This window comes from Pagrus major, chromosome 1 (genome assembly GCF_040436345.1).
Source record: "Pagrus major chromosome 1, Pma_NU_1.0".
Taxonomy (NCBI): Eukaryota; Metazoa; Chordata; class Actinopteri; order Spariformes; family Sparidae; genus Pagrus; species Pagrus major.
Genome location: NC_133215.1, coordinates 24408626 through 24435713, shown reverse-complemented (window position 1 = coordinate 24435713; position 27088 = coordinate 24408626). Strand labels below are relative to the sequence as shown.

Genomic DNA, 27088 nt, shown 5'->3' with positions numbered 1-27088 from the left:
AAGATGCTGTTTTCCTCTTGTAAATTAATACAAAAATTTACAGAACACAACAACTAATCTTTTGCCGGTATAAGTTATGTCCTTGTCTTTTCTGCTTTGTGGTTGTGCTTACTGGTGTTTGTTGTGTTTTCTCTTTTGTTAAATTGATTTCCTATTTGCCTTTGTGTTTTGTGATTTATTGTCGCATTTTGTTTGATGTTGTATGTTCCTACTTGTTGTCGTGTTTTATTTGCCGATTTGTTGTTTTATGTTTTCCTATGTGCTGCTCTGATTTGCACTTCAGGGCCACCGTAAAACTGACATGGTTGGAGGAGCGGTGACATGAATTGTGGGGCTCTTGATGAAGCATTAGCCCCAAAGCTTTAATTTAGAGACGTGTACTCGGGACACACACTGTATCTGTTTAACTCACAGGTTTGTAAAGAAATGCTGTGACCTGCAAAGTTTAGCACCCATCTGTTGGTTTGGTTGTTGGGTTCAGGCTTAGTGGCATCCTTTGTGATGGCTTGACTTTCACATACAATAAAACCTGCTGAGTATGAGTATTTCCCCATCAGTCCTGTGTGTATGTGTGCATCTGCAGCTCCAGTCTGTATTATAAAAACCTCACACAGCTGTGTGCTGAGCAGGTTTCATGGATCTGTGTTTTAAAGAGAAGATACTTAAGGACTCATATTAGAGGCATGTTCTTTTGTCAAACTGTTCTTACTGTGTTTGACCTTTTAGCCGCATATTGGATTCATGTATTCATTGCAGTGGATCCATTGACAATGGCTCCCTGTGAAGCCAATAATAAATTGATGTCAACTGTATATTCCTTAAGCAGTCATTGCAATCTACGTGAATACCATTTTTAAAAGAGCTCTTTGGTGCTACTGAGAGGCTATGAATGTAACTTAAAGGCAATACTATTGAATTTGTGCCACTTGTTTTTTGTTGTTATGCGATTAACAAGCAAGCGAGTGGTCTGGGTAAGCATGCAAGACAATGCACTCAGTGTTGCAGCAAGTAAAGGAAACATGATTTATTCTAAATGCTTTATTACTCTAACAAATTAAATAAGAACATATAATACAAGGTGTCTGAGTCTTTGATTACAATATAGCCTATTATTAACATTATTTAAATACAGTATCCAATGTCATCGAGCTTTACTGTAGCATTTAACCTAATATCCCCCAACAGTATCCCAAACCTGCATCAAAAATTGTCCAGTTCAAATGGTGTCAGAAAACAGCCAGGTGCTGATGGTGATCAGTATGTTTCCATGAACACAAACAACTCAATTCATGTAAAAAGCATTTAGGTAAGAGTGTGATTAAACCGTTTACCTGGTTTACGGCATTCTGATGTCACCAGTTTACATCATTTGTTTGTAAACTGGTCAACTTTGTAATTTGGATTGTGTTGACTGATTTTGATGTACAGTACATATCAGAATTCTGTTATGGTATCAACACTGTGAAAAAAGTCAGAGTATTACCCTGGGAAGCTTATCGAATTATGAGTGCTTGTGCGAACACACTGATATTGAGGTTCTGTTCAAGATATTACTTAAAAGGGGACATCCACCAACTTGATGAAGGACCAACCACTGCCTGCAAAGAGTGACACTTTTAACACCCCGAGCTTAACGTCTCCTGACAACACTGCCCCGTCCTTGCCTCTTGTTGGAGAGATTATCTTGACTTGTTAACGTAACACTATTCTTACTGAGTTTCATGAAAATGTCTAGACCAACCTTTCCAATGTAAACAGGAGATTTGCAGTGCAAATGTATTTCCTCTCTCTGTCCAGTAGGCAGTAGGACCTTTCTGGAATAATAAAGGAAGGACGTGACAGTGATCTCAGAGACAGCAAATATAGACGCCAACGTCAGCATTTTAACAGTTATTTCATAGTGACATTTTCTTGCTCACTGCTTTGAAAAGATTGGGAATAATGTCCTAAACAATTTCTACTATCTTCCAAATGTGTTCAAATCACCAACCACTCGCGTTTCTCTTAGTGAGCAACATAAATTCGAGAAAGAAAAAAAATTTTTTCTGTCAAGTCAAAACTGGACAAACAGCATGTGCAATGGAAATTATCCACTGTGTAATCAATCCTTAGTAATGTGGTAGTAAAGGCCAGGCAAATGTCTCCTTCTCCCAGTTTTGGCCTCTTGTGGTGACTTGACAGCTTCTCCATCCAACTTCACCAGGCTTTTTTAGCTCAAATCTGGGCACAGCAGGCTTCTTCGTCTTTCTTTTTTTTAAGCCCAGCATTGCCATTCCCGTCCTCGTGTTTCTCCAAAGTGCCCATTGTTGACTCAGTGTGCTTTTTGTCCCCTCAAATGTCTTTATCCTTTTTAGTTGGCAGCAGTTGGCTGAGAAAACATCAAACCTGAGGAACAAATGTAAGAAAATAAGAGTAATAGAGGGAAGTATAGTCGTAAACGAAAACCACCAGTGCAGTTGTGAAACAGTCAGCTGAGAACCACCAGTTTCCCTCCACAGAGACAGATGACTGACTGAGAGTTACAGTCTTGTGAGTTTTGTTTAGAAATTACACTTGTAATCTGTTGTGTGTGCTGTACCTTGTGTTCTAGTGGCTGGTAGGAAACGGTCCATGTGTGTTGATGGACTGTTGCAACTTTTCCTCTTTGGCTCTTCTGCTGTGGCAAAGCTGTGGAATAACACAAAAATGGTCAACACACCTTTCTTCTTCTAATGTTACATACTGAACATTTGATTACATCGACACTAAAAACAACAATATATCAAAGTAATAGTTACACAAACACTGCACTCCTAGTTACTCACCGTTCTTTTCTCCATGAAGCTGGTCAGGAATTCGTCGATATCTGTGCGTCCCTCCAGGAAGTTTTCCGCCGTCTCCTCTGACTCCTCCTCGGCCTGGTGGGCTGCAACTTTTAACCGAGCCTGTAAGGTACTAAGACTGCAACTCTAGTGAGGGAGGAAAGACATCAAAGTCAGAAACAGAGACAGAAATTTTCTGAAGCGTGTTTACAGACATTTTCCAGCAGGCTGGGGTTGGCTTCTTTAAACCGCTCAACATTTCCTCCTTTAATTTCCTTCACCTGACAAAGTAAAAACTATGTGGCCTTTAACTTAAGGACATTAAACAGGCAGCTTGAATCCACAAAAGCGCATCTGTACTCAAAACCCAATTATCAATAAAACCACAACGCAATGAGTCTCTCACCTCGCTGAGGTCGTGCTGTCGCTGCATCCTTGTCTCAAAGGCCGATTTCATCTGGGTCAGCTGTTCGTACTGTCAACAGACAAAAACCAACATCAGAAGCTGCGAGATATAACAGCATGAATGTGTTTTTTATGTGTCCATGGGACAGACACAATGAGAGAGCACAAGATATGAGATGTAATATCTGACCTTGTAGAGCATTTCTTGTCTTTTTCCTTCCAGCTGTGGCTCCATCTGAAGGTTTTTCTCTGTAAATGACAAACAGAGGCACAAATATCAGGAAAGCTTAACTCAATTTTACTTCCCTTTCATAGTTATAACCATCAAAACCTTCAGATCAGGGGTTGAAGAGCAACTTACTCGCCATGTCCACTATACTGGTGACAAGTTCTTCTTTATCATTGGTGATCTGTTTGAGTTGTGGCAAACTCACAAAGAACTCCAGTAACACGTCCTCGTTTTCAGACATGTTCGACAACTGCATTAGACTGGGAAGTGGCGCAGCAGAAGGTGGTAGATGTGTTGCAGAAGGTAAGAGAAGAAAGGAACAAAGACATTAATGTAATGGAACCAAGAGAACGTTTTCGGATCTCAATCAAAATGCATTTTAAGTCAAGAATATTTTGGGATACTGTACTTCATGTCACAGAGCTCAGGAAAAGACTCGGGAATCTCAGGCATCTTGTACATGTGTCCGTTCAGTCCAGCCTGAAAAAGACAGCGGTAGTATAAGTAACTCACACTAGAATTATCTGAACACGACCAATCAGTTGAAGGGAAAGATATTTTAAACTGAAAGCCAGCCTCATACCTCCCTCTGCTGTGAGAGTTTTAATGTTTGAGATGCTATCACCACTTCCTTCTACCAACCCACTTGTGTATATTAGGCATTGTGAGTGTACCTGGGAGTCTCCGGTGGGAACAGGCAGTGGCAGGTCAGAAATCAGTCCATATGGGGCTGGAGCTCGAGGGTGTCCATGGGCATTTTCGACCCCTGGGTGAGGCATGGGAGCTGGAGATGGAGCTGGGCCTGGACCAGCAGGCGGCGTGTGACTGGGACCCATGTGGCGAGAGCCATAGTGGAAAGCCTGAGTGGGGTAAGGAGGCTTGTACATATTGCTGCGTGAACATGGGAGGAGAAAAAGATTATTTTACAAGCTACTTTAATAATTTTCTTGAAGCCACTAGACAGAGCTTTTCAACCGTGACTATTCAGGAAAAGGCACACAGGTTCCAGTTTAACACAATATGTTTGATAGTAAAAAAACATGACAAGGTTACATAATGTTGCCCCAAATTTCCATTATAATAATGAACTGGGTTTTAGGGCTACTAATTTACTGCAATGCCCATATAAAAGCATTACTGCAAAAATACTTAAACTTAGGTTACACAACACTTGAACTTCCTGTTATAATGAGAAAGTACTTAGAGACAAATGTCTATGAATGAAAGAGCAGACTCACTATGGAAAGCCACCAGGGCCACTGGACATCAAGGCAGGGGGACTCTTCCAGAACTCATCCAGCAGACTCTGAATGACCTTACCCAGATCTGAGTGCATCCCAAACTACAACATACACAACAACAAAAACTAAAAATACTTGGAGGAAACTAAGAACATCATCACTTATGAAACTAAAGTTTGACCTAACAAAAGTTACATTAAATATCAAACAACCAGGAAAGACAAATAGAAGTTGATACTGCGAGTTGAACACTACGTTTGCATGTTATTATAAGAATCAGGAGAAGATTCACTTGATTAGGGGAAACCCATGTTTACATGTAGCTGGGCAGTAATCAGCTTTCTCCCCCTATCTCTATTCAAACTACAGCTATTTGTGTGTAAACATCACAGCCTTGATTCAGATATCTGGATAAGCCCTTATCCTGGCTTTGGTACGGAAATGAGACATAGTGACTGGGAGGGATATCAAGGGGTCAAACAAATGCTCCACAAACAAAGATGATCATAAACCTGCATAATGATGGAATCACGGAAACAAGACAGAGCATTTGAACTGAGGACGCAGTAAGAGCACGGACTCTGTGCTGAAAGAAGCACTACTCACATGTGACTGTATCTTGAAATGATCTACTGTTCAGCTACAGAAAGCGTTTTACTGTGACTAACCATTTCAGTTTCAGTTTTGGTCAGATGTGACATTTATTCATTATGGATACAGCTGTGAGTAATGATCTACCCCTTTTCAACCTGCCCTTGTAGGAAACCATGAGATAAGGTTATTTTAACAGTGGAGAAAACAGCAAGAACATTCATGTCACTGAGTGTGTTGACAGTTTCAAAACCAGGTAACAAATTAGCCGCTGGTGGTTTTCTTGAATGATCTCAGATCACAGATTTGTAAGAACCCCTTTATCCCATCGAACCCCTTCAACAAACCAAGATTAGGAATCACACAAAACAAAACAACTACTTACATTAGTGATGAGGGGGCTGGTGATCATGGTGCCATTATTGCTGTCTACTAAGTGATGACCAACAGGGGGGTAGACACTAACCACCGGCTTCTCCTGGGGGAACTGAGGAGGCAGCAGACTAAAGGAAAATACAACAAAAAATATGATATGTGACTGTGAATCCAGCACACAGCCTGCATTTGATACTGTGACACTGTGACCATGTGTGAGAAACTGTACTTACACATTAACACTAATGGTGGAGTTGTTGACTGTGAATGGTATTCTGTACTCAACATCTTTCTGGATCTCTGCGAGGCTGTTGGGAAACAGTAATACAAGAAGGTCATGATCTGTAATCTTTCATCAGTAGTCTTGATCAGCACATTTCGAAACTGTCGTATACATCCTTTATCAATGTTAATGAAACTCCTGCTAGTTTGGAGAAAGAAAGACTCACAAAGAGAGACCTTCAATGATTAATCTCGCTCAATGACTCTATATGCTTAATCCCTTACCCACCGAATTTGCTAAGACGTAGACACAGTTTTCCAGGCAAACTGGACCGACCACAGAGTAAACTGTACAATCTAAAAGTTTTACTACAATCCTATTTTTTTCTTTTATCTGAACTTGTAAGAAAACCTGAATTGAAGACATTTAACTAACAAGAAAACATGTATCTGTACTAACTACTTTGCCCAATGCTGATCCACTTACTTATTTGCCTCATTGCATTACCAACACATGACTACGCTCCACCAGTCATATCTGCCTACTATTACTGCATGCAATAACTGTAAAACCATACTGTTTACTGCAGTCATGATGACTTCAGAAAGTCAACACATTATGCCTGATATAATCCTTTACCCCTACAGAAGTTTGCTATGGCCTGTTGAGGGGCTCTGTCTGCTCACAATCTTTAAACAGTATGAAACTTGTTTTCCCATTCACCCACGCTTAGACATCATCGCCACGCCATGAGCAGCATTCACCACAGTACATTGTGGCCCGTGCAATTCTATTATAGTAAACAAAGGCTAATACTTTAATCTCCACATCTAATTAGCTAGCTCCTCCTAAAACTACAGGCGTGACAAGTTCGAGTTAACACTGGAATGATCACAAGATGTATCAGGCCAGCTACAACTTGTGTCATCAGTCCTAAATATAGATACTGTAACTGTCACCGGCTCACTTGATTAGCTAGACGGCTAACACAGCGCCCTGCCAAATCATTCCTAACTAGCTAGTTAGCTACGAGGAAAGGTTAGCAAACATTAGCTATTCGGTGTCCACAGAGGAGCACATAAAAGCAGTGGTTGTTGCTTCACGTAATATCGTGACTTTGGTATTTTGACATATATTTTAAGTATAGCAGCGACAAACGTGTGCGAGGATAAAGGCAATGAGTTATATGTTAGCCTGACGTACTTCTTGTGACTTAACTGTCAGCCAAGTGGCTAGCTATGCTAAGTAAACACACCGTGTGTGTGCGTGCTCTCCGACAACATGTTCTCGTTATCGACACCAGTAGCCAGAAACTGACCAAGCTCTGTTTTAAAAAATAAAATAAAATAACGTTACTGTTAACAAGCTAATCGGCAGCACCAGGTGACCGGTTGCCATTCACGGTTACCTCGGATGAGCAGCTTTGAGTGACTCGATCTGCCGCTGTCTTTGTTGCTGTAGGCTGTTCAGAGGAGGGAGAGGTCCGGAGCCTTTGGACAGGGGGAAAAGCCAGTTCATCCTCTCCTGGCAAAACCACGGACTGAACCTGGCGACAGAATCTAAAGGCCGACAACACACGCAGACGAAATGGAAGAGAAAGTGAGAGCTCTGCGGTGCTAACGCCTGTTAGCTTGTTGACTAACGACGGGTTGTTGTCCTCACGAGGCTTTACTTGAGCTACGTTACAAAGTCAGAGGGCATGTCCTGATGCGTCCGATAAAATGTCAATTCCGTTTAATCTCGGAGTAAGTCTATGATTTCATCACTGTCGTTAATATTACCAAGGCGAGAGATAATTCAATCTTAAGAAGACAACCTTTCGAGTGAGCAAGCTTGATCAACTTATTTACGTATTACGTCACGGAGCGAGTTGCGTCAAGAGCCACTTCCTGTTTTTATAACGTTTTCATGATAAAAGCAATTAAAGCTCAACAAAAAAACATTTTATTTTTTAGACCTCAAATTTAAAACTCATTGTCAGCATCTATTCAAAACAAAAAGAAAAGGACGTTTTATGATTATTACCATATGAAGACCATCTTTGTGGCCCTCAAGGAGACAACTCACTCTATTGAGTATTAATTGAATCCATATTATAATTAAAGTAGATTTTTGGTGGTTTAATGCATTTCTATTATGTTTCATATTTTTTGTGTTGTATTAAGATCATTGTCATAATAGATGCCTGTTTTGTTTGTTTTGATTGCAAAAACTAAATTCATGAATGACACACATATATTAATTTGGGATCACCAGGAGCATTGACTTCCAAAATCTTAAAATCGCATTGTAAAACTAGCGAGTTTTCCCTTAGGTTCATTTTGTGACAAACGACAGCAGAGTTGTACAGTTTGTCAGACATCGGCAGGAATAATCTCCTCTGTCGCTCACAAACTACTTGGCAGTGTAACTCTTTAGCTGAAGATGCAGAGCCAATCACTGCAGAACTCTGACAGCACACAGCTGAGTCACAATTGTCAATGATTACTAGACATCAAGTCCTTCCCTTCCGCATTATAACTGGTATTTTTAAAAAACACAATGATCACATTCTCTTTCTCATACTTACGAAATTAAAATGTGTTGATTATCTTTTTAGTTTACACTATAGAATTTCAGAAAACAGAGAAATTTCTACAGTTGATTTGCCAGAACCTGAACATTAAGAATAACTTGCATTTTTACAAGGTTCCTGTCTTTTAATCAACAAGTGCACTATTCAATTCTTTGAATGAGAACTAACCCTTCATCAGCAATGTAATTGACTACCAACATTCTCACCATTGTCATGAGTCTCTTGCAACCAATCTGTTTTTATATCATTCTCAATAAGAGCTTTTTTTTTGTAAAATTGCTTGCAACCACTCTGATCATATTCCTTTCCTCAATACTCAATGGAGAAGTACAGAACAATCATCAACGACAGAGAGCATATGAACTGAATCATTACTCTCTGTCAGCTTCACGCTCAGAAGGGAATATCACGACTCATCATCGTGGTTTGCGAGACCAAACACTTTAGAAACACATTTCTCAAGTCAGAAACTACAGAAATGATCCCTGAAAGTATAGTCTTAGTTTGAATGATGGTGAAAACTGAAGGTGTTTCACAGGACGATCATTCTCACTCAGGGTTCGTCTCTGCCGTCATAAACCTCCTCCAGTTGTTGAACCACCATAGCACAGCCAATCACTGCAAGCCACTGACAACAAAGCTGTAACAGGACTGGAATTTTTATGTTTGAAATTACATATTATTAAAGTCACTCTTTCTTTCACTCATTTATTATTTAATTCCTCAAATAAACACTAAACTTTAACCACCATCTTAACTTAATTCCTAGCTATCAATACTCTTAGTTGTAAAATAAATTCCTTCACACTTTACAAAATCACAACAGATTTTCTCAGTGAGTAAAAGTTTGTTCTTTTAGACACATCTTTGTAACCACTCTGATCATATTCCCTTCCTCAGTACTCTGTGAGAAAGTACACTGGAGGAGGTTTACGATGTACATGTTAGTGTTCTTGAAAACAGATTTCTTCATAATTCATCCATTTTGTTTCCTGTCTGATCACCTCTGGAGGACTTGTTGTCTAGTAATGATTGAAAATTGGGACTTAAACAACTTTGTTCTGCTAATCATGGAGAGAAAAACTTTTCATACTTTGACACAAGCTTTTTCTTTATCACCACTCAGTGCAGCTTTTCTCTGCTATGTGTGTGCTGTCGGTCCTGCAGTGATTGGCTGTGCTATGGTGGTTCAACAACTGGAGGAGGTTTATGACGGCAGAGACGAACCCTGAGTGAGAATGATCGTCCTGTGAAACACCTTCAGTTTTCACCATCATTCAGACTAAGACTATACTTTCAGGGATCATTTCTATAGTTTCCCTTCTGAGCATGAAGCTGATAGAGCGTAATGATTCAGTTCATATGCTCTGTTGTTGATGATTGTTCTGTACTTCCTCACAGAGTACTGAGGAAGGGAATATGATCAGAGTGGTTGTAAAGACTTGTCTAAAAGAACAAACTTTTACTCACTAAGAAAATCTGATGTGACTGCAATTGAGAAAGGAATTTAGTTTACAAGTATAGCATGTCAGTTACAAGAATACTGATAGCTAACAAGATTGCAGATAAGACGGTGGTAAAGTTTAGTGTTTATTTGAGGAATTAAATAATTAGTGAGTGAAAGACAGAGAAACTTTGATAATTTGTCATTTCAAACATAAAAATTCCAGTCCTGTTACAACTTTGTTGTCAGCCCTGCAGTGATTGGCTGTGCATTGTTGTGGTTCAACAACTGGAGGAGGTTTATGATGGCAGAGACGAACCCTGAGTGAGTAACCACGATGATGAGTCATGATATTCCCTTCTGAGCGTGAAGCTGACCGCGAGTAATGATTCAGTTCATATGCTCTCTGTCATTGATGATCACTCTATACTTCATTGTGAAGTATTGAGGAAGAGAATATGATCAGAGTGGTAGAAGTACAGCTGTGAAAAGAAAACAAACAGTATGAATCTAGTAATATTGAGGCATCAAACTGTTGTTTCAGCTATCGACCGTCATACAACATGGATTGAGAGTTTTAAAAACAGTTCAAGACTTTGCTTAAGTTTCAAGTAACAAGTACATGATCAATAGGTTAGTGGGCCAAAATCACCAAATTGAATCTTAATCTTTACAGGAAGATAAACAGTGTACTGTTAGTGGCCATGTTAGTCTTCTTGAAAACAGATTTCCTCATAATTCCTCCATTTTGTTTGCTGTCTGATCACTTCTGGAAGACTTGTTGTCTAGTAATGATTGAAAATTGGGACTTAAACAACTTTGTTCTGCTAATCATGGAGAGAAAAACTTTTCATACTTTGACACAAGCTTTTTCTTTATCACCACTCAGTGCAGCTTTTCTCTGCTATGTGTGTGCTGTCGGTCCTGCAGTGATTGGCTGTGCTATGGTGGTTCAACAACTGGAGGAGGTTTATGACGGCAGAGACGAACCCTGAGTGAGAATGATCGTCCTGTGAAACACCTTCAGTTTTCACCATCATTCAGACTAAGACTATACTTTCAGGGATCATTTCTGTAGTTTCTGACTTGAGAAATGTGTTTCTAAAGTGTTTGGTCTCGCTAACCACGATGATGAGTCGTGATATTCTCTTCTGAGTGTGACGCTGATAGAGAGTAATGATTCAGTTCATATGCTCTCTGTCATTGATGATCATTCTGTATTTCTCCATGGAGTACTGAGGAAGAGAATATGATCAGAGTGGTTACAAAGAACAAACTTTTACTCATCAAGAAAATCTGTTATATGACTGCTATTGAGAAAGGAATTTAGTTTACAAGTATAGCATGTCAGTTGCAAGAACACTGAAGCTAACAACATTGCAGATAAGACAGTGGTAAAGTTTAGTGTTTATTTGAGGAATTAAATAATTAGTGAGTGAAAGACAGAGCAACTTTGATAATATGTAATTTCAAACATAAAAATGCCAGTCCTGTGACAGCTTTGCTGTCAGTGGCTTGCAGTGATTGGTTGTGATATGCTGTGGTTCAACAGCTGGAGGAGGTTTACGATGTACATGTTAGTGTTCTTGAAAACAGATTTCTTCATAATTCATCCATTTTGTTTCCTGTCTGATCACCTCTGGAGGACTTGTTGTCTAGTAATGATTGAAAATTGGGAATTTAACACAACTTTGTTCTGCTAATCATGGAGAGAAAAACTTTTCATTCAGCGCTGAGTGAGAATGATTGTCCTGTGAAACACCTTCAGTACACGTTGCTGAAATGTAATTCCTCAGATGAGCACTAAACCTTAACCATCAACTTATTTGCAATCTTGTTATCAGTATCCTTAGTTATAAACTAAATTCCTTTCACAACTGCAGTTATAACAGATTTTCCTGATGAGTAAAAGTTTGTTATTTGTAACCACTCTGATCATATTCCCTTCCTCAGTACTCTGTGAGGAAGTACAGAACAATCATCAACAACAGAGTATATGAACTGAATCATTACACTCTATCAGCTTCACGCTCAGAAGGGAATATCACGACTCATCATCATGGTTAGCAAGACCAAACACTTTAGAAACACATTTCTCAAGTCAGAAACTATAGAAATGATCCCTGAAAGTATAGTCTTAGTTTGAATGATGGTGAAAACTGAAGGTGTTTCACAGGACGATCATTCTCACTCAGGGTTCGTCTCTGCCATCATAAACCTCCTCCAGTTGTTGAACCACAACAATGCACAGCCAATCACTGCAGGGCTGACAACAAAGTTGTAACAGGACTGGAATTTTTATGTTTGAAATGACAAATTATCAAAGTTTCTCTGTCTTTCACTCACTAATTATTTAATTCCTCAAATAAACACTAAACTTTAACCGTCTTATCTGCAATCTTGTTAGCTATCAGTATTCTTGTAACTGACATGCTATACTTGTAAACTAAATTCCTTTCTCAATTGCAGTCACATCAGATTTTCTCAATAAGTAGAAGTTTGTTCTTTTAGACACATCTTTGTAACCACTCTGATCATATTCCCTTCCTCAGTACTCTGTGAGAAAGTACAGAATGATCATCAACAACAGAGAATATGAACTGAATCATTACGCTCTATTAGCTTCACGCTCAGAAGGGAATATCACGACTCATCATCATGGTTAGCGAGACCAAACACTTTAGAAACACATTTCTCAAGTCAGAAACTATAGAAATGATCCCTGAAAGTATAGTCTTAGTTTGAACAGAGGTGAAAACTGAAGGTGTTTCACAAGACGATGATTCTCACTCAGGGTTCCTCCCTGTTGAAACCCTCCTCCAGTTGCTGCATCTCGACCTGCCATGTGGTTTTATGTAAATGACACAACATAACACAGCCAATCGCTGTATGCCACTGACAGTACAGCTCTAACATGGCGTACAGACAGGAGATTAAGGCAGTGATGAGATAAAGAAAAAACATGTGTATAAAAAGTCTTAAGTAACAAAGTAAGAAAAGTTACAAAAATTACAGTGACTACATTTCCCCAAATCTCAAAGTACTGATGTGTTTTTATTCCTCATGAGAGACTGAATGTGTGGACTGTGACGTTCAAACACTAACTTGTCCTCAACTCTGATTCAGCCTATTTTCTCTAATAAAAGCTGTAAAAAGCTGCTATGAGGGCATAAAGACCAGTTCTTATGAAGGGTGTAGGCTGCATTATTATAGTTACAGTAACTGTTACTAGTTACATTGGTTAATATTTGCCATAGCATATTTTTACAATGGTATTTTTTAAATAACTGTGATCATGTTCCCTTTCTCATGTTTATTAAAAGGAGTTCAGTCACTTACATTTTTAATTCAGTTATTCCAAATACTTGCTGCAATCAATTAACATTGAACTCGCACTATAACTTTAGCCAGCCATGATCTGCTATTGTGTTGACATAAGAGACATTCTCAAATTAACAAACTGCACTAAACAAAGTTCTTTATCCCTACATTGTTATCACATCACAGGGGCATTTTTTGTCTTTCAGGCTGATTTTATTTTAGACACATCTGTAACCACTCTGATCATATTCCCTTCCTCAGTACTCTGTGAGGAAGTACAGAACAATCATCAACGACAGAGAGCATATGAACTGAATCAGTACTCTCTATCAGCTTCACGCTCAGAAGAGAATATCACAACTCATCATCGTGGTTAGCGAGACCAAACATTTTAGAAACACATTTCTCAAGTCAGAAACTACAGAAATGATCCCTGAAAGTATAGTCTTAGTCTGAATGATGGTGAAAACTGAAGGTGTTTCACAGGACGATCATTCTCACTCAGGGTTCCTCTCTGCCATCATAAACCTCCTCCAGTTGTTGAACCACAACAATGCACAGCCAATCACTGCAGGGCTGACAACAAAGTTGTAACAGGACTGGAATTTTTATGTTTGAAATGACAAATTATCAAAGTTTCTCTGTCTTTCACTCACTAATTATTTAATTCCTCAAATAAACACTAAACTTTAACCGTCTTATCTGCAATCTTGTTAGCTATCAGTATTCTTGTAACTGACATGCTATACTTGTAAACTAAATTCCTTTCTCAATTGCAGTCACATCAGATTTTCTCAATAAGTAGAAGTTTGTTCTTTTAGACACAGCTTTGTAACCACTCTGATCATATTCCCTTCCTCAGTACTCTGTGAGAAAGTACAGAATGATCATCAACAACAGAGAATATGAACTGAATCATTACGCTCTATCAGCTTCACGCTCAGAAGGGAATATCACGACTCATCATCGTGGTTAGCGAGACCAAACACTTTAGAAACACATTTCTCAAGTCAGAAACTATAGAAATGATCCCTGAAAGTATAGTCTTAGTTTGAACAGAGGTGAAAACTGAAGGTGTTTCACAAGACGATGATTCTCACTCAGGGTTCCTCCCTGTTGAAACCCTACTCCAGTTGCTGCATCTCGACCTGCCATGTGGTTTTATGTAAATGACACAACATAACACAGCCAATCGCTGTATGCCACTGACAGTACAGCTCTAACATGGCGTACAGACAGGAGATTAAGGCAGTGATGAGATAAAGAAAAAACATGTGTATAAAAAGTCTTAAGTAACAAAGTAAGAAAAGTTACAAAAATTACAGTGACTACATTTCCCCAAATCTCAAAGTACTGATGTGTTTTTATTCCTCATGAGAGACTGAATGTGTGGACTGTGACGTTCAAACACTAACTTGTCCTCAACTCTGATTCAGCCTATTTTCTCTAATAAAAGCTGTAAAAAGCTGCTATGAGGGCATAAAGACCAGTTCTTATGAAGGGTGTAGGCTGCATTATTATAGTTACAGTAACTGTTACTAGTTACATTGGTTAATATTTGCCATAGCATATTTTTACAATGGTATTTTTTAAATAACTGTGATCATGTTCCCTTTCTCATGTTTATTAAAAGGAGTTCAGTCACTTACATTTTTAACTCAGTTATTCCAAATACTTGCTGCAATCAATTAACATTGAACTCGCACTATAACTTTAGCCAGCCATGATCTGCTATTGTGTTGACATAAGAGACATTCTCAAATTAACAAACTGCACTAAACAAAGTTCTTTATCCCTACATTGTTATCACATCACAGGGGCATTTTTTGTCTTTCAGGCTGATTTTATTTTAGACACATCTGTAACCACTCTGATCATATTCCCTTCCTCAGTACTCTGTGAGGAAGTACAGAACAATCATCAACGACAGAGAGCATATGAACTGAATCAGTACTCTCTATCAGCTTCACGCTCAGAAGAGAATATCACAACTCATCATCGTGGTTAGCGAGACCAAACACTTTAGAAACACATTTCTCAAGTCAGAAACTACAGAAATGATCCCTGAAAGTATAGTCTTAGTCTGAATGATGGTGAAAACTGAAGGTGTTTCACAGGACGATCATTCTCACTCAGGGTTCGTCTCTGCCGTCATAAACCTCCTCCAGTTGTTGAACCACCATAGCACAGCCAATCACTGCAGGACCGACAGCACACATAGCAGAGAAAAGCTGCACTGAGTGGTGATAAAGAAAAAGCTTGTGTCAAAGTATGAAAAGTTTTTCTCTCCATGATTAGCAGAACAAAGTTGTTTAAGTCCCAATTTTCAATCATTACTAGACAACAAGTCTTCCAGAAGTGATCAGACAGCAAACAAAATGGAGGAATTATGAAGAAATCTGTTTTCAAGAAGACTAACATGGCCACTAACAGTACACTGTTTATCTTCCTGTAAAGATTAAGATTCAATTTGGTGATTTTGGCCCACTAACCTATTGATCATGTACTTGTTACTAGAAACTTAAGCAAAGTCTTGAACTGTTTTTAAAACTCTCAATCCATGTTGTATGACGGTCGATAGCTGAAACAACAGTTTGATGCCTCAATATTACTAGATTCATACTGTTTGTTTTCTTTTCACAGCTGTACTTCTACCACTCTGATCATATTCTCTTCCTCAATACTTCACAATGAAGTATAGAGTGATCATCAATGACAGAGAGCATATGAACTGAATCATTACTCTCTGTCAGCTTCACGCTCAGAAGAGAATATCACAACTCATCATCATGGTTAGCAAGACCAAACACTTTAGAAACACATTTCTCAAGTCAGAAACTATAGAAATGATCCCTGAAAGTATAGTCCTAGTCTGAATGATGGTGAAAACTGAAGGTGTTTCACAGGACGATCATTCTCACTCAGGGTTCCTCTCTGCCATCATAAACCTCCTCCAGTTGTTGAACCACAACAATGCACAGCCAATCACTGCAGGGCTGACAACAAAGTTGTAACAGGACTGGAATTTTTATGTTTGAAATGACAAATTATCAAAGTTTCTCTGTCTTTCACTCACTAATTATTTAATTCCTCAAATAAACACTAAACTTTAACCGTCTTATCTGCAATCTTGTTAGCTATCAGTATTCTTGTAACTGACATGCTATACTTGTAAACTAAATTCCTTTCTCAATTGCAGTCACATCAGATTTTCTCAATAAGTAGAAGTTTGTTCTTTTAGACACAGCTTTGTAACCACTCTGATCATATTCCCTTCCTCAGTACTCTGTGAGAAAGTACAGAATGATCATCAACAACAGAGAATATGAACTGAATCATTACGCTCTATCAGCTTCACGCTCAGAAGGGAATATCACGACTCATCATCGTGGTTAGCGAGACCAAACACTTTAGAAACACATTTCTCAAGTCAGAAACTATAGAAATGATCCCTGAAAGTATAGTCTTAGTTTGAACAGAGGTGAAAACTGAAGGTGTTTCACAAGACGATGATTCTCACTCAGGGTTCCTCCCTGTTGAAACCCTCCTCCAGTTGCTGCATCTCGACCTGCCATGTGGTTTTATGTAAATGACACAACATAACACAGCCAATCGCTGTATGCCACTGACAGTACAGCTCTAACATGGCGTACAGACAGGAGATTAAGGCAGTGATGAGATAAAGAAAAAACATGTGTATAAAAAGTCTTAAGTAACAAAGTAAGAAAAGTTACAAAAATTACAGTGACTACATTTCCCCAAATCTCAAAGTACTGATGTGTTTTTATTCCTCATGAGAGACTGAATGTGTGGACTGTGACGTTCAAACACTAACTTGTCCTCAACTCTGATTCAGCCTATTTTCTCTAATAAAAGCTGTAAAAAGCTGCTATGAGGGCATAAAGACCAGTTCTTATGAAGGGTGTAGGCTGCATTATTATAGTTACAGTAACTGTTACTAGTTACATTGGTTAATATTTGCCATAGCATATTTTTACAATGGTATTTTTTAAATAACTGTGATCATGTTCCCTTTCTCATGTTTATTAAAAGGAGTTCAGTCACTTACATTTTTAACTCAGTTATTCCAAATACTTGCTGCAATCAATTAACATTGAACTCGCACTATAACTTTAGCCAGCCATGATCTGCTATTGTGTTGACATAAGAGACATTCTCAAATTAACAAACTGCACTAAACAAAGTTCTTTATCCCTACATTGTTATCACATCACAGGGGCATTTTTTGTCTTTCAGGCTGATTTTATTTTAGACACATCTGTAACCACTCTGATCATATTCCCTTCCTCAGTACTCTGTGAGGAAGTACAGAACAATCATCAACGACAGAGAGCATATGAACTGAATCAGTACTCTCTATCAGCTTCACGCTCAGAAGAGAATATCACAACTCATCATCGTGGTTAGCGAGACCAAACACTTTAGAAACACATTTCTCAAGTCAGAAACTACAGAAATGATCCCTGAAAGTATAGTCTTAGTCTGAATGATGGTGAAAACTGAAGGTGTTTCACAGGACGATCATTCTCACTCAGGGTTCGTCTCTGCCGTCATAAACCTCCTCCAGTTGTTGAACCACCATAGCACAGCCAATCACTGCAGGACCGACAGCACACATAGCAGAGAAAAGCTGCACTGAGTGGTGATAAAGAAAAAGCTTGTGTCAAAGTATGAAAAGTTTTTCTCTCCATGATTAGCAGAACAAAGTTGTTTAAGTCCCAATTTTCAATCATTACTAGACAACAAGTCTTCCAGAAGTGATCAGACAGCAAACAAAATGGAGGAATTATGAAGAAATCTGTTTTCAAGAAGACTAACATGGCCACTAACAGTACACTGTTTATCTTCCTGTAAAGATTAAGATTCAATTTGGTGATTTTGGCCCACTAACCTATTGATCATGTACTTGTTACTAGAAACTTAAGCAAAGTCTTGAACTGTTTTTAAAACTCTCAATCCATGTTGTATGACGGTCGATAGCTGAAACAACAGTTTGATGCCTCAATATTACTAGATTCATACTGTTTGTTTCTTTTCACAGCTGTACTTCTACCACTCTGATCATATTCTCTTCCTCAATACTTCACAATGAAGTATAGAGTGATCATCAATGACAGAGAGCATATGAACTGAATCATTACTCTCTGTCAGCTTCACGCTCAGAAGAGAATATCACAACTCATCATCATGGTTAGCAAGACCAAACACTTTAGAAACACATTTCTCAAGTCAGAAACTATAGAAATGATCCCTGAAAGTATAGTCCTAGTCTGAATGATGGTGAAAACTGAAGGTGTTTCACAGGACGATCATTCTCACTCAGGGTTCGTCTCTGCCATCATAAACCTCCTCCAGTTGTTGAACCACAACAATGCACAGCCAATCACTGCAGGGCTGACAACAAAGTTGTAACAGGACTGGAATTTTTATGTTTGAAATGACAAATTATCAAAGTTTCTCTGTCTTTCACTCACTAATTATTTAATTCCTCAAATAAACACTAAACTTTAACCGTCTTATCTGCAATCTTGTTAGCTATCAGTATTCTTGTAACTGACATGCTATACTTGTAAACTAAATTCCTTTCTCAATTGCAGTCACATCAGATTTTCTCAATAAGTAGAAGTTTGTTCTTTTAGACACAGCTTTGTAACCACTCTGATCATATTCCCTTCCTCAGTACTCTGTGAGAAAGTACAGAATGATCATCAACAACAGAGAATATGAACTGAATCATTACGCTCTATCAGCTTCACGCTCAGAAGGGAATATCACGACTCATCATCGTGGTTAGCGAGACCAAACACTTTAGAAACACATTTCTCAAGTCAGAAACTATAGAAATGATCCCTGAAAGTATAGTCTTAGTTTGAACAGAGGTGAAAACTGAAGGTGTTTCACAAGACGATGATTCTCACTCAGGGTTCCTCCCTGTTGAAACCCTCCTCCAGTTGCTGCATCTCGACCTGCCATGTGGTTTTATGTAAATGACACAACATAACACAGCCAATCGCTGTATGCCACTGACAGTACAGCTCTAACATGGCGTACAGACAGGAGATTAAGGCAGTGATGAGATAAAGAAAAAACATGTGTATAAAAAGTCTTAAGTAACAAAGTAAGAAAAGTTACAAAAATTACAGTGACTACATTTCCCCAAATCTCAAAGTACTGATGTGTTTTTATTCCTCATGAGAGACTGAATGTGTGGACTGTGACGTTCAAACACTAACTTGTCCTCAACTCTGATTCAGCCTATTTTCTCTAATAAAAGCTGTAAAAAGCTGCTATGAGGGCATAAAGACCAGTTCTTATGAAGGGTGTAGGCTGCATTATTATAGTTACAGTAACTGTTACTAGTTACATTGGTTAATATTTGCCATAGCATATTTTTACAATGGTATTTTTTAAATAACTGTGATCATGTTCCCTTTCTCATGTTTATTAAAAGGAGTTCAGTCACTTACATTTTTAATTCAGTTATTCCAAATACTTGCTGCAATCAATTAACATTGAACTCGCACTATAACTTTAGCCAGCCATGATCTGCTATTGTGTTGACATAAGAGACATTCTCAAATTAACAAACTGCACTAAACAAAGTTCTTTATCCCTACATTGTTATCACATCACAGGGGCATTTTTTGTCTTTCAGGCTGATTTTATTTTAGACATATCTTTGTAACCACTCTGATCATATTCTCTTCCTCAGTACTCTATGAAAAAGTATAGAACGATCATCAACAACAGAGAGCATATGAACTGAATCAGTACTCTCTATCAGCTTCACGCTCAGAAGAGAATATCACAACTCATCATCGTGGTTAGCGAGACCAAACATTTTAGAAACACATTTCTCAAGTCAGAAACTATAGAAATGATCCCTGAAAGTATAGTCTTAGTTTGAATGATGGTGAAAACTGAAGGTGTTTCACAGGACGATCATTCTCACTCAGGGTTTCTGTCTGTTATCAAAAACCTCCTCCAGTTGTTGAACCACCATAGCACAGCCAATCACTGCAGGACCGACAGCACACACATAGCAGAGAAAAGCTGCACTGAGTGGTGATAAAGAAAAAGCTTGTGTCAAAGTATGAAAAGTTTTTCTCTCCATGATTAGCAGAACAAAGTTGTTTAAGTCCCAATTTTCAATCATTACTAGACAACAAGTCTTCCAGAAGTGATCAGACAGCAAACAAAATGGAGGAATTATGAGGAAATCTGTTTTCAAGAAGACTAACATGGCCACTAACAGTACACTGTTTATCTTCCTGTAAAGATTAAGATTCAATTTGGTGATTTTGGCCCACTAACCTATTGATCATGTACTTGTTACTTGAAACTTAAGCAAAGTCTTGAACTGTTTTTAAAACTCTCAATCCATGTTGTATGACGGTCGATAGCTGAAACAACAGTTTGATGCCTCAATATTACTAGATTCATACTGTTTGTTTTCTTTTCACAGCTGTACTTCTACCACTCTGATCATATTCTCTTCCTCAATACTTCACAATGAAGTATAGAGTGATCATCAATGACAGAGAGCATATGAACTGAATCAGTACTCTCTGTCAGCTTCACGCTCAGAAGAGAATATCACAACTCATCATCATGGTTAGCGAGACCAAACACTTTAGAAACACATTTCTCAAGTCAGAAACTATAGAAATAATCCCTGAAAGTATAGTCTTAGTTTGAATGATGGTGAAAACTGAAGGTGTTTCACAGGACGATCATTCTCACTCAGGGTTCCTCTCTATGCTGTCAAAACCCTCCTCCAGTTGCTGCATCTCGTCCTGCCATGTAGTTTTATGTAAATAGGCTCGTTCAAATGAACTGCGCCTCGCCTGGAAGGTGGACGAGACCAGGCAGCAGCAGCAGGGGGCGGTGACAAAAAGCTGCAGTCAAGTCGGACAGTTTCCAGCTGCCGTCAAAGAATATACAGGAAGTCACAGAAATATTTACATCCTATTAGATCCATCTGTAGGCTACCTGTAGTTTGCAGAACACATTCGGATAGCTATGGCTGAACACATTGCGTATGCGTTCTTGATCACTGATGAAATTGAAGCAGAAGAGATCCCCCTACTTTTCCATGAAGATGGACTGGAACGGAGAAGGTGATATGTGTTATGTAAATATTGAAAATGAACCAGAGCATATGGCCACTTTTACAGTCCATTTAGTCCAGTGCTTTGAATTGTTCTCTGATCGCCATCCAGTGAAAACCACGTATCTTCATGTGTGATGATTCTCAAGTTATCAGTCAATAATGGGTTTAGAAATTCTCCTACATCTTAGGCAAATTAAAACACTCTAACAAACATTTGAATAACCTAGGAATTTTACTCTCACGAAGTTTAAAACAAGGTTGTATTTTTATTATCCCATATAAAGATGACATTGTGGAGATACGTGGTTTTCAACAGTCAGCAATGATATTAATTCAATAACTGCGCCCTACAAGCCCAATGAGTCCTTCAGAATCCTGTATAGAATCAACTTCAACTACTATTTTCCTAGGCTGGTTCCAAAAATACCGCATTTTGTCGAGGAGGTTGTACCCTTGTACAGTGTCACTGAATTCAAAAGTCACTTCAGACTTTCAAGAGGACAAGTGGAGGTAGGCTTATCTAAAGCATTTCAAGTATTATCACTGATATTTGCATGTTAGCGTGATCATTTTCTCTTATTTGCTAACTAGGACCTTATGACCACTTTGGGACCGTTCTACATGAACAAACAACAAACCAAGTTGCCAGTCTCAAACAGTGTTTTCGCCTGTCTGTGGTCTCTGTCTAACCAGGAGTCATACAGGGGTGTAGCAGACAGATTCAACATATCAAAATCCACAATGTCAACACATCTCCATCACTTTTGCTCCCTGGTCAACACATCTGTCCCATCACATTTCATAGCCTACAGTAGAAGCACTTCACACATCACAGTTACGGTTTCAAACAGCTGGATTTCCAAATACAATCTGTGCTGTCGATGGATGTCACATTCCCATTGTAAAACCACATTGCAACAATCCCATAGCCTATTATAACAGAAAGCAATTCTATTCCATCATCCTCACCGGATTCTGTGACAGTGAACCGCGCTTCTGTCACGTTAATGTAGGTCACCCTGGTAGTTGGCATGATGCTAGAGCATTTCGCAACACAGATGTTGCATGACTATTGGAAGAAGATCCCCAGACCCTGGTCCCAGAGGGAATGCACATCATTGGCGATTCAGCCTATCCTCTGTTGCAACAACTGATGAAGCCCTACAGGGATAATGGGCACCTAACCGCCAGGCAGAGGCACTTTAACCAAAAGCTGAATGCAGCTCATGTGGCTATTGAGCATGCTTTTGGCATCATGAAAGCCAAGTTCAGGAGGCTCAAGTGTCTGCACATGAAAGATGTGGCAAATGTCAGTGCAACAGTCACAGCATGTTGCATCCTTCACAACATTTGTTTAGATCCAGGTGACCAGTTTGATGAAGATGAGCAGGGTCTTCATCAACTTGGAGAGGATCCACATCCACCACAGCCCAACAGCCAAGACGCATCTCATTACAGAGACATGATTTGTGCCCACATTTAGGGATAGGATACACCTTCACACTCATACCCTTTTTGTTACATTTTTCCTCTTTTCTTTACACATTTTGTGAGCTGGTGTGCAGTATGCCAAAGGGTGATGTGAGGCACCTCAGGTCAAATGTCAGGTTTTTCCATTGAAATCAAATACTACTACCTTGTAATACTTGTTAAGTCTGTAAGGCATGAAGTTAATTACCATTTGATTGAAGTGCCTCTACATCATCAAGACTTCTGCTGTGCCTCCAAGTGGCAGTTCATGGCAACTGGGTGGTAAGAACCCAGGCGAAATCAGCAGGGGATCTCAGAGTATCAGCGGTCCCCAGAGGCAGTCATTTCACAGTTGTGAATGTGAACCAGCCAACCACTGCTCCTTTTGTGGAGTTATTCAGTTTCTTGATGAGATGTATCAAAAAGACAGACACAAATATCGTTTTAACATTTTTATTTTGTGTTGCTTTCTTTAAGTAACTCAATCATTTTTTGTTGCTGCTTCCCAATCTCCTTTAATTGGGTTAATATTTCACCCATGCATGTAAGCATTTTCTTTTCAAATCCTCTTCTTCTTCTCTCCTTCAGTCTCCTCCACCTTGCCTATTCCGGCCTCGTCAGGGATTGCAGAGCAGCTGTCCTCCGCTCAGCATGGGACTGATAAGTGTCGTGGAATGATGGTTGGCTGTTGCCCTTTTTTGTGCAGTTGCTCTTTTTTGTCCAGTTGCTTGTGTGATGTGAGTGGCAGTTGAGGGACCAGGCTGCTGATCTTCAATGTAACATGGTTGGTCCACAGATGGAGATTGGGGAGTTTGCCTGGGGAAGAGTGGTGGGGAAATAATGGTACCCGGTGGTGCACTCCCCACCCCAGAGCCACCACATATTTCATTCATTTGCTGTAAGGACACAAAAGAATTTCAGTCAAAATCAGACAGGTACAAAGGGGTATTTTCACACTAGTTCGCTGTGATAATTTCCCCCCCTTCACCAACGTTGCAACTATGAGGCACTGATGAAGCCCCATAGTTAAATTGTGGATGGCAAAATACTGAACAGGACAAATGGGAGATTGATACTCTTCAGAAAGTCTCACTAAAATGTAAGATGTACATACAGAGCAAGCACTTACCAAGTAATATTCCCAGGTAATCTTGCCTTCTCCCGTTGCCTGAGATCGGTCTTTGGCCCTTTTGTATGTAGTTAGCATGTTACCCAGTTTTTTTTTTCCTTATTTTGTCATTTGTGAATGTGTATCCTTTCGCAAGAAATGCTTGTTCCAATTTCTTGTAAAAGGCTATTTTGTTCCAGTAGTATAGGTGTTTGTATGTCCTGGTCAGCTCAAGTAGTAATAATGTGGTCCTGTGTTTGAATTCTGTAAAAACACTGTAGTATTGTTAAAAACATTCATATTGTATTCTAATCCATAGATTACAAACAGACAACCACTGTACTTGTCTGGGATTCGTGGCATTCTGGCTGGAAGGATGGAAATGGGACCAAGTTGTCTGAAGAGGATGACTGCTGTGGTAACGTGTGTTTCAGGAGTGGGGCACCGGGTGAATGTAGCTGCAGGCTGGGTCCGAACCTGAGTGGGGGTGGTGGAAACTGTAGGCTGGGGAATAGGAGTGGGGCACTGGGTGAATGTTGGAGGTTGAGGAGTGGGACAGACAGGAGGTTGGGTGACAACACTGCTTGGGTTTACTGCAGAGAAAGAAAGCCAGAAAATTGAAAAGACTCATCCATATGTATTTAAATATTCATGCTTGGCATAATAAAAAAGAAAACTTACCTTGATTGTGTTCTGCAGCTCTTATTTGCTTCAGTATGTCAGTGGCATACTTGTTATCTGGAAAAACAGATCTCATTTAATAAATGCCATCCAATTTCTAATGGTATTGGTATGGTATTATAATTGTGAACAGATTGTGCCCATCACAGTGATTGCTGTTGTGTGTTTTGATGATTTTGCTAATGATGTCATTCAAGAATGTATTTCTTATGCTTTACTGCATTTGTCCAATAAATAACCAATATATTTATCAGAACTGAAGTTTGACTCAGTGTGAATATTTTTTCTTTAGCAGTTACTGTTACGTGATATGTAGCCAGAGAATGACGGTCACTTTGCACATAAATTCCACTGTGTTAATCATCTTAATGGGCATATGGGATGTGGTGTGATTTTTACTATTTAATCTCACAATGGTAACAAATAGAAATACAAACTTTGTACCAATTAATTGATCATACTTTTTAGGTTCACGGTTTTGAAGTCATACAAAGTGGATTTTTCTAAAATGAAAACTACTTTTCACTGTGGTCTAAATTTGTCAATCATAATTGATTGCATAACTGATTGCTCGTTTTGATAAGTGTTATATAAATAACCTTTATTATTATTATTATTATTATTATCAACCACACAAAATATGTTTGTTAACAGATTAAACCTTCATTGCACAAAGTGAAATTTATATAATCTAGCATTAAATATAACAATTACACAGAAAATTAAGATTTTCGACAAAACGTAGTGTTTGTAGTCCTAACTAAGAGCCAATCAGCTCTTTGATCAGGCGACAGACAGGCATTTCCCATCATGCCCTGAGGTCTTGCAGTCGGTGGAGAGCAACTGCGGCGCCTGGCTCTAAAAACTACGGCCACCCTGATCTTGTGACGTTATCGTTGCTGGCGCGTGCATGACGTCAGAGCAAGTCGGGATCAAGTCGGACACAAATCTAACCGGAATGCATTGTGCGGTGGTCGCCGGTGATCGATTCTGCGCAGGCCTGGCTCATCTCGAATGAGCCTACTGACACAACATAACACAGCCAATCACTGCAGCTGTGACATAGTGTACAAACAGGAGACTTTGAGATAATGAAAATCATTTGTATTTGTCATTCATTTTAACGGATGTGTTTTTAATCATCAATAGAGAGACTGTTTTTGAGAAGATTTTATGTCTGTATCTGATGTTCAAACACTAACTTGTCCTCAACTCTGTTTCAGACTATTTTCTACTATAAAAGCTGCAACAGGCAATATTTGCCTTCTCGGAGCATAAGGCATAAAGAGTGGTTCTTATGGAGACTAAAGTTAAGGCTGCATTATTTCAAATGTTTTTTTAAAACTGGTATTTTTAAACAACACAATGACCACATTCTCTTGTTCTCTGTTGATTATCTTTTTAGTTTACTCTTCAGACTTTCAGAAAACAGAAAAATGTCTACAGTAAATTTACCAAATCCTGAACATAAAGAATAACTTGCATTTTTAGGTTTGAAATGACAAATCATAGATTATCAAGGTTCCTGTCTTTTAATCAATTCATTATCATATTCTTTGAATGAGCACAAAACTTTAGTAACCCTTAATGAGCAATGTTACTACACACATTCTCACCATTGTAATGGATCACTTGCAACCAAACTGTTCTTATAGATACTACATTAAGATCATTCTCAATAGGAGTATTTCTTTCTTGCACAAGTTCTTGCCACCACTCTGATCATATTCCCTTTCTCAATACTTCATGAAGAAATACAGAATGATCATCAATGACAGATCACATGAACTCAAAGGGCAGTGTGAATGGGGCTACTGACTGTGCTAACATGTGCATCCTTTGGATTGTCACAGAAAATCTGACCAGAGTCCCTAACAAAGAAATCCACAGTTCAGTATAGGGCTGAACGATTTTAGGAAAAGATCTAATTGCGATTTTTTTGGCAGATATTGCGATTTCGATTTGATTCACGATTTCCTTCAAATCAAGCTCCAGTGCAATATTCACAATGTACAGTAACATTAAAACATTAAATGCTATTACTCTAATGCAAGGATGAAAACTAAAGTTAAAAATTGCTTCCAAATGTATTTATTAACAAGAAGCATGCACGGCTGATGGCTGCAGTTACCCTAACGGCCGCAACGGCTGTCGTGTCACTATTGAGTCTTATTTCTTGATCCTGCCCCAAGTTCCCAAGTTGGCAAAAGATGCTGTAATTGTAGTCTGTTTGCTACAGTGGCCTGAGTATCATTTTCACCGGACTTTTTCGTTATGCACTCGTCATGCAAATGCCTGTGGTGATTTTTCAAGTGCCGGTATAAATTGGTTGTGTTTCCGCTGGATGTTGCAACTTTAGCGCGACAGGTTTTGCACAGTACCTGGTGCACGTCTGCAGGCTCAAACTCGAAATACTCCCAAATGACCAACGTGCTGTTTTTCTTGGGGATTAAATCCCCTAACTCCGCTTCTGGTCCAGCTGAAGCCATT

The 27088-nt window shown here is 38.9% G+C and overlaps 1 protein-coding gene, 15 non-coding genes and 1 pseudogene across 16 annotated transcripts; 3 read left to right on the top strand and 14 right to left on the bottom strand.

Moving 5' to 3' along the window:
- Positions 1-1023: 1023 nt before the first annotated feature.
- On the bottom strand, positions 1024-7722 carry vps37a (VPS37A subunit of ESCRT-I). Its single transcript, XM_073470979.1, has 12 exons — positions 7274-7722; positions 5876-5950; positions 5653-5770; positions 4674-4777; positions 4110-4326; positions 3845-3915; positions 3568-3695; positions 3397-3455; positions 3208-3276; positions 2805-2948; positions 2579-2667; positions 1024-2385 (listed from the first exon to the last, which is right to left on the bottom strand). The coding sequence occupies exons 1-11, from the start codon at positions 7381-7383 to the stop codon at positions 2587-2589; spliced, it is 1176 nt and encodes a 391-aa protein (XP_073327080.1). The 5' UTR covers positions 7384-7722; the 3' UTR covers positions 1024-2385; positions 2579-2586.
- Positions 7723-8725: 1003 nt separating this feature from the next.
- Positions 8726-8941, bottom strand: LOC141006865 (small nucleolar RNA U3). Its single transcript, XR_012179964.1, has one exon. It is a non-coding gene; the product is annotated as a small nucleolar RNA U3 (small nucleolar RNA).
- An 800-nt stretch (positions 8942-9741) lies between these two features.
- Positions 9742-9868, top strand: LOC141006963 (small nucleolar RNA U3; annotated as a pseudogene).
- Positions 9869-10138: 270 nt separating this feature from the next.
- LOC141006956 (small nucleolar RNA U3) lies at positions 10139-10356 on the top strand. The gene has a single exon (XR_012179983.1). It is a non-coding gene; the product is annotated as a small nucleolar RNA U3 (small nucleolar RNA).
- A 575-nt stretch (positions 10357-10931) lies between these two features.
- Positions 10932-11147, top strand: LOC141006859 (small nucleolar RNA U3). The gene has a single exon (XR_012179962.1). It is a non-coding gene; the product is annotated as a small nucleolar RNA U3 (small nucleolar RNA).
- Positions 11148-11809: 662 nt separating this feature from the next.
- LOC141006923 (small nucleolar RNA U3) lies at positions 11810-12023 on the bottom strand. Its single transcript, XR_012179977.1, has one exon. It is a non-coding gene; the product is annotated as a small nucleolar RNA U3 (small nucleolar RNA).
- Positions 12024-12408: 385 nt separating this feature from the next.
- LOC141006950 (small nucleolar RNA U3) lies at positions 12409-12622 on the bottom strand. Its single transcript, XR_012179982.1, has one exon. It is a non-coding gene; the product is annotated as a small nucleolar RNA U3 (small nucleolar RNA).
- Positions 12623-13438: 816 nt separating this feature from the next.
- On the bottom strand, positions 13439-13654 carry LOC141006883 (small nucleolar RNA U3). Its single transcript, XR_012179969.1, has one exon. It is a non-coding gene; the product is annotated as a small nucleolar RNA U3 (small nucleolar RNA).
- A 385-nt stretch (positions 13655-14039) lies between these two features.
- LOC141006944 (small nucleolar RNA U3) lies at positions 14040-14253 on the bottom strand. The gene has a single exon (XR_012179981.1). It is a non-coding gene; the product is annotated as a small nucleolar RNA U3 (small nucleolar RNA).
- Positions 14254-15069: 816 nt separating this feature from the next.
- Positions 15070-15285, bottom strand: LOC141006893 (small nucleolar RNA U3). Its single transcript, XR_012179971.1, has one exon. It is a non-coding gene; the product is annotated as a small nucleolar RNA U3 (small nucleolar RNA).
- A 573-nt stretch (positions 15286-15858) lies between these two features.
- Positions 15859-16074, bottom strand: LOC141006876 (small nucleolar RNA U3). The gene has a single exon (XR_012179968.1). It is a non-coding gene; the product is annotated as a small nucleolar RNA U3 (small nucleolar RNA).
- Positions 16075-16459: 385 nt separating this feature from the next.
- Positions 16460-16673, bottom strand: LOC141006939 (small nucleolar RNA U3). Its single transcript, XR_012179980.1, has one exon. It is a non-coding gene; the product is annotated as a small nucleolar RNA U3 (small nucleolar RNA).
- Positions 16674-17489: 816 nt separating this feature from the next.
- Positions 17490-17705, bottom strand: LOC141006887 (small nucleolar RNA U3). Its single transcript, XR_012179970.1, has one exon. It is a non-coding gene; the product is annotated as a small nucleolar RNA U3 (small nucleolar RNA).
- Positions 17706-18277: 572 nt separating this feature from the next.
- Positions 18278-18493, bottom strand: LOC141006870 (small nucleolar RNA U3). The gene has a single exon (XR_012179967.1). It is a non-coding gene; the product is annotated as a small nucleolar RNA U3 (small nucleolar RNA).
- Positions 18494-18878: 385 nt separating this feature from the next.
- Positions 18879-19092, bottom strand: LOC141006934 (small nucleolar RNA U3). Its single transcript, XR_012179979.1, has one exon. It is a non-coding gene; the product is annotated as a small nucleolar RNA U3 (small nucleolar RNA).
- Positions 19093-19910: 818 nt separating this feature from the next.
- Positions 19911-20126, bottom strand: LOC141006864 (small nucleolar RNA U3). Its single transcript, XR_012179963.1, has one exon. It is a non-coding gene; the product is annotated as a small nucleolar RNA U3 (small nucleolar RNA).
- Positions 20127-20701: 575 nt separating this feature from the next.
- LOC141006900 (small nucleolar RNA U3) lies at positions 20702-20917 on the bottom strand. Its single transcript, XR_012179972.1, has one exon. It is a non-coding gene; the product is annotated as a small nucleolar RNA U3 (small nucleolar RNA).
- Between the last annotated feature and the right edge of the window lie 6171 nt (positions 20918-27088).

Excerpts from the sequence above, each read along its gene's own strand:
- vps37a (XM_073470979.1), bottom strand. The coding sequence starts at position 7,383 with ATGAACTGGCTTTTCCCCCTGTCCAAAGGCTCCGGACCTCTCCCTCCT. Across the intron at positions 5,951-7,273 it reads CTCAAAGCTGCTCATCCGAG|CCTCGCAGAGATCCAGAAAG; the intron begins GTAACCGTGAAT and ends GTTTCCCAACAG. Across the intron at positions 4,327-4,673 it reads GGCCCTGGTGGCTTTCCATA|CAATATGTACAAGCCTCCTT; the intron begins GTGAGTCTGCTC and ends ATGTTCACGCAG.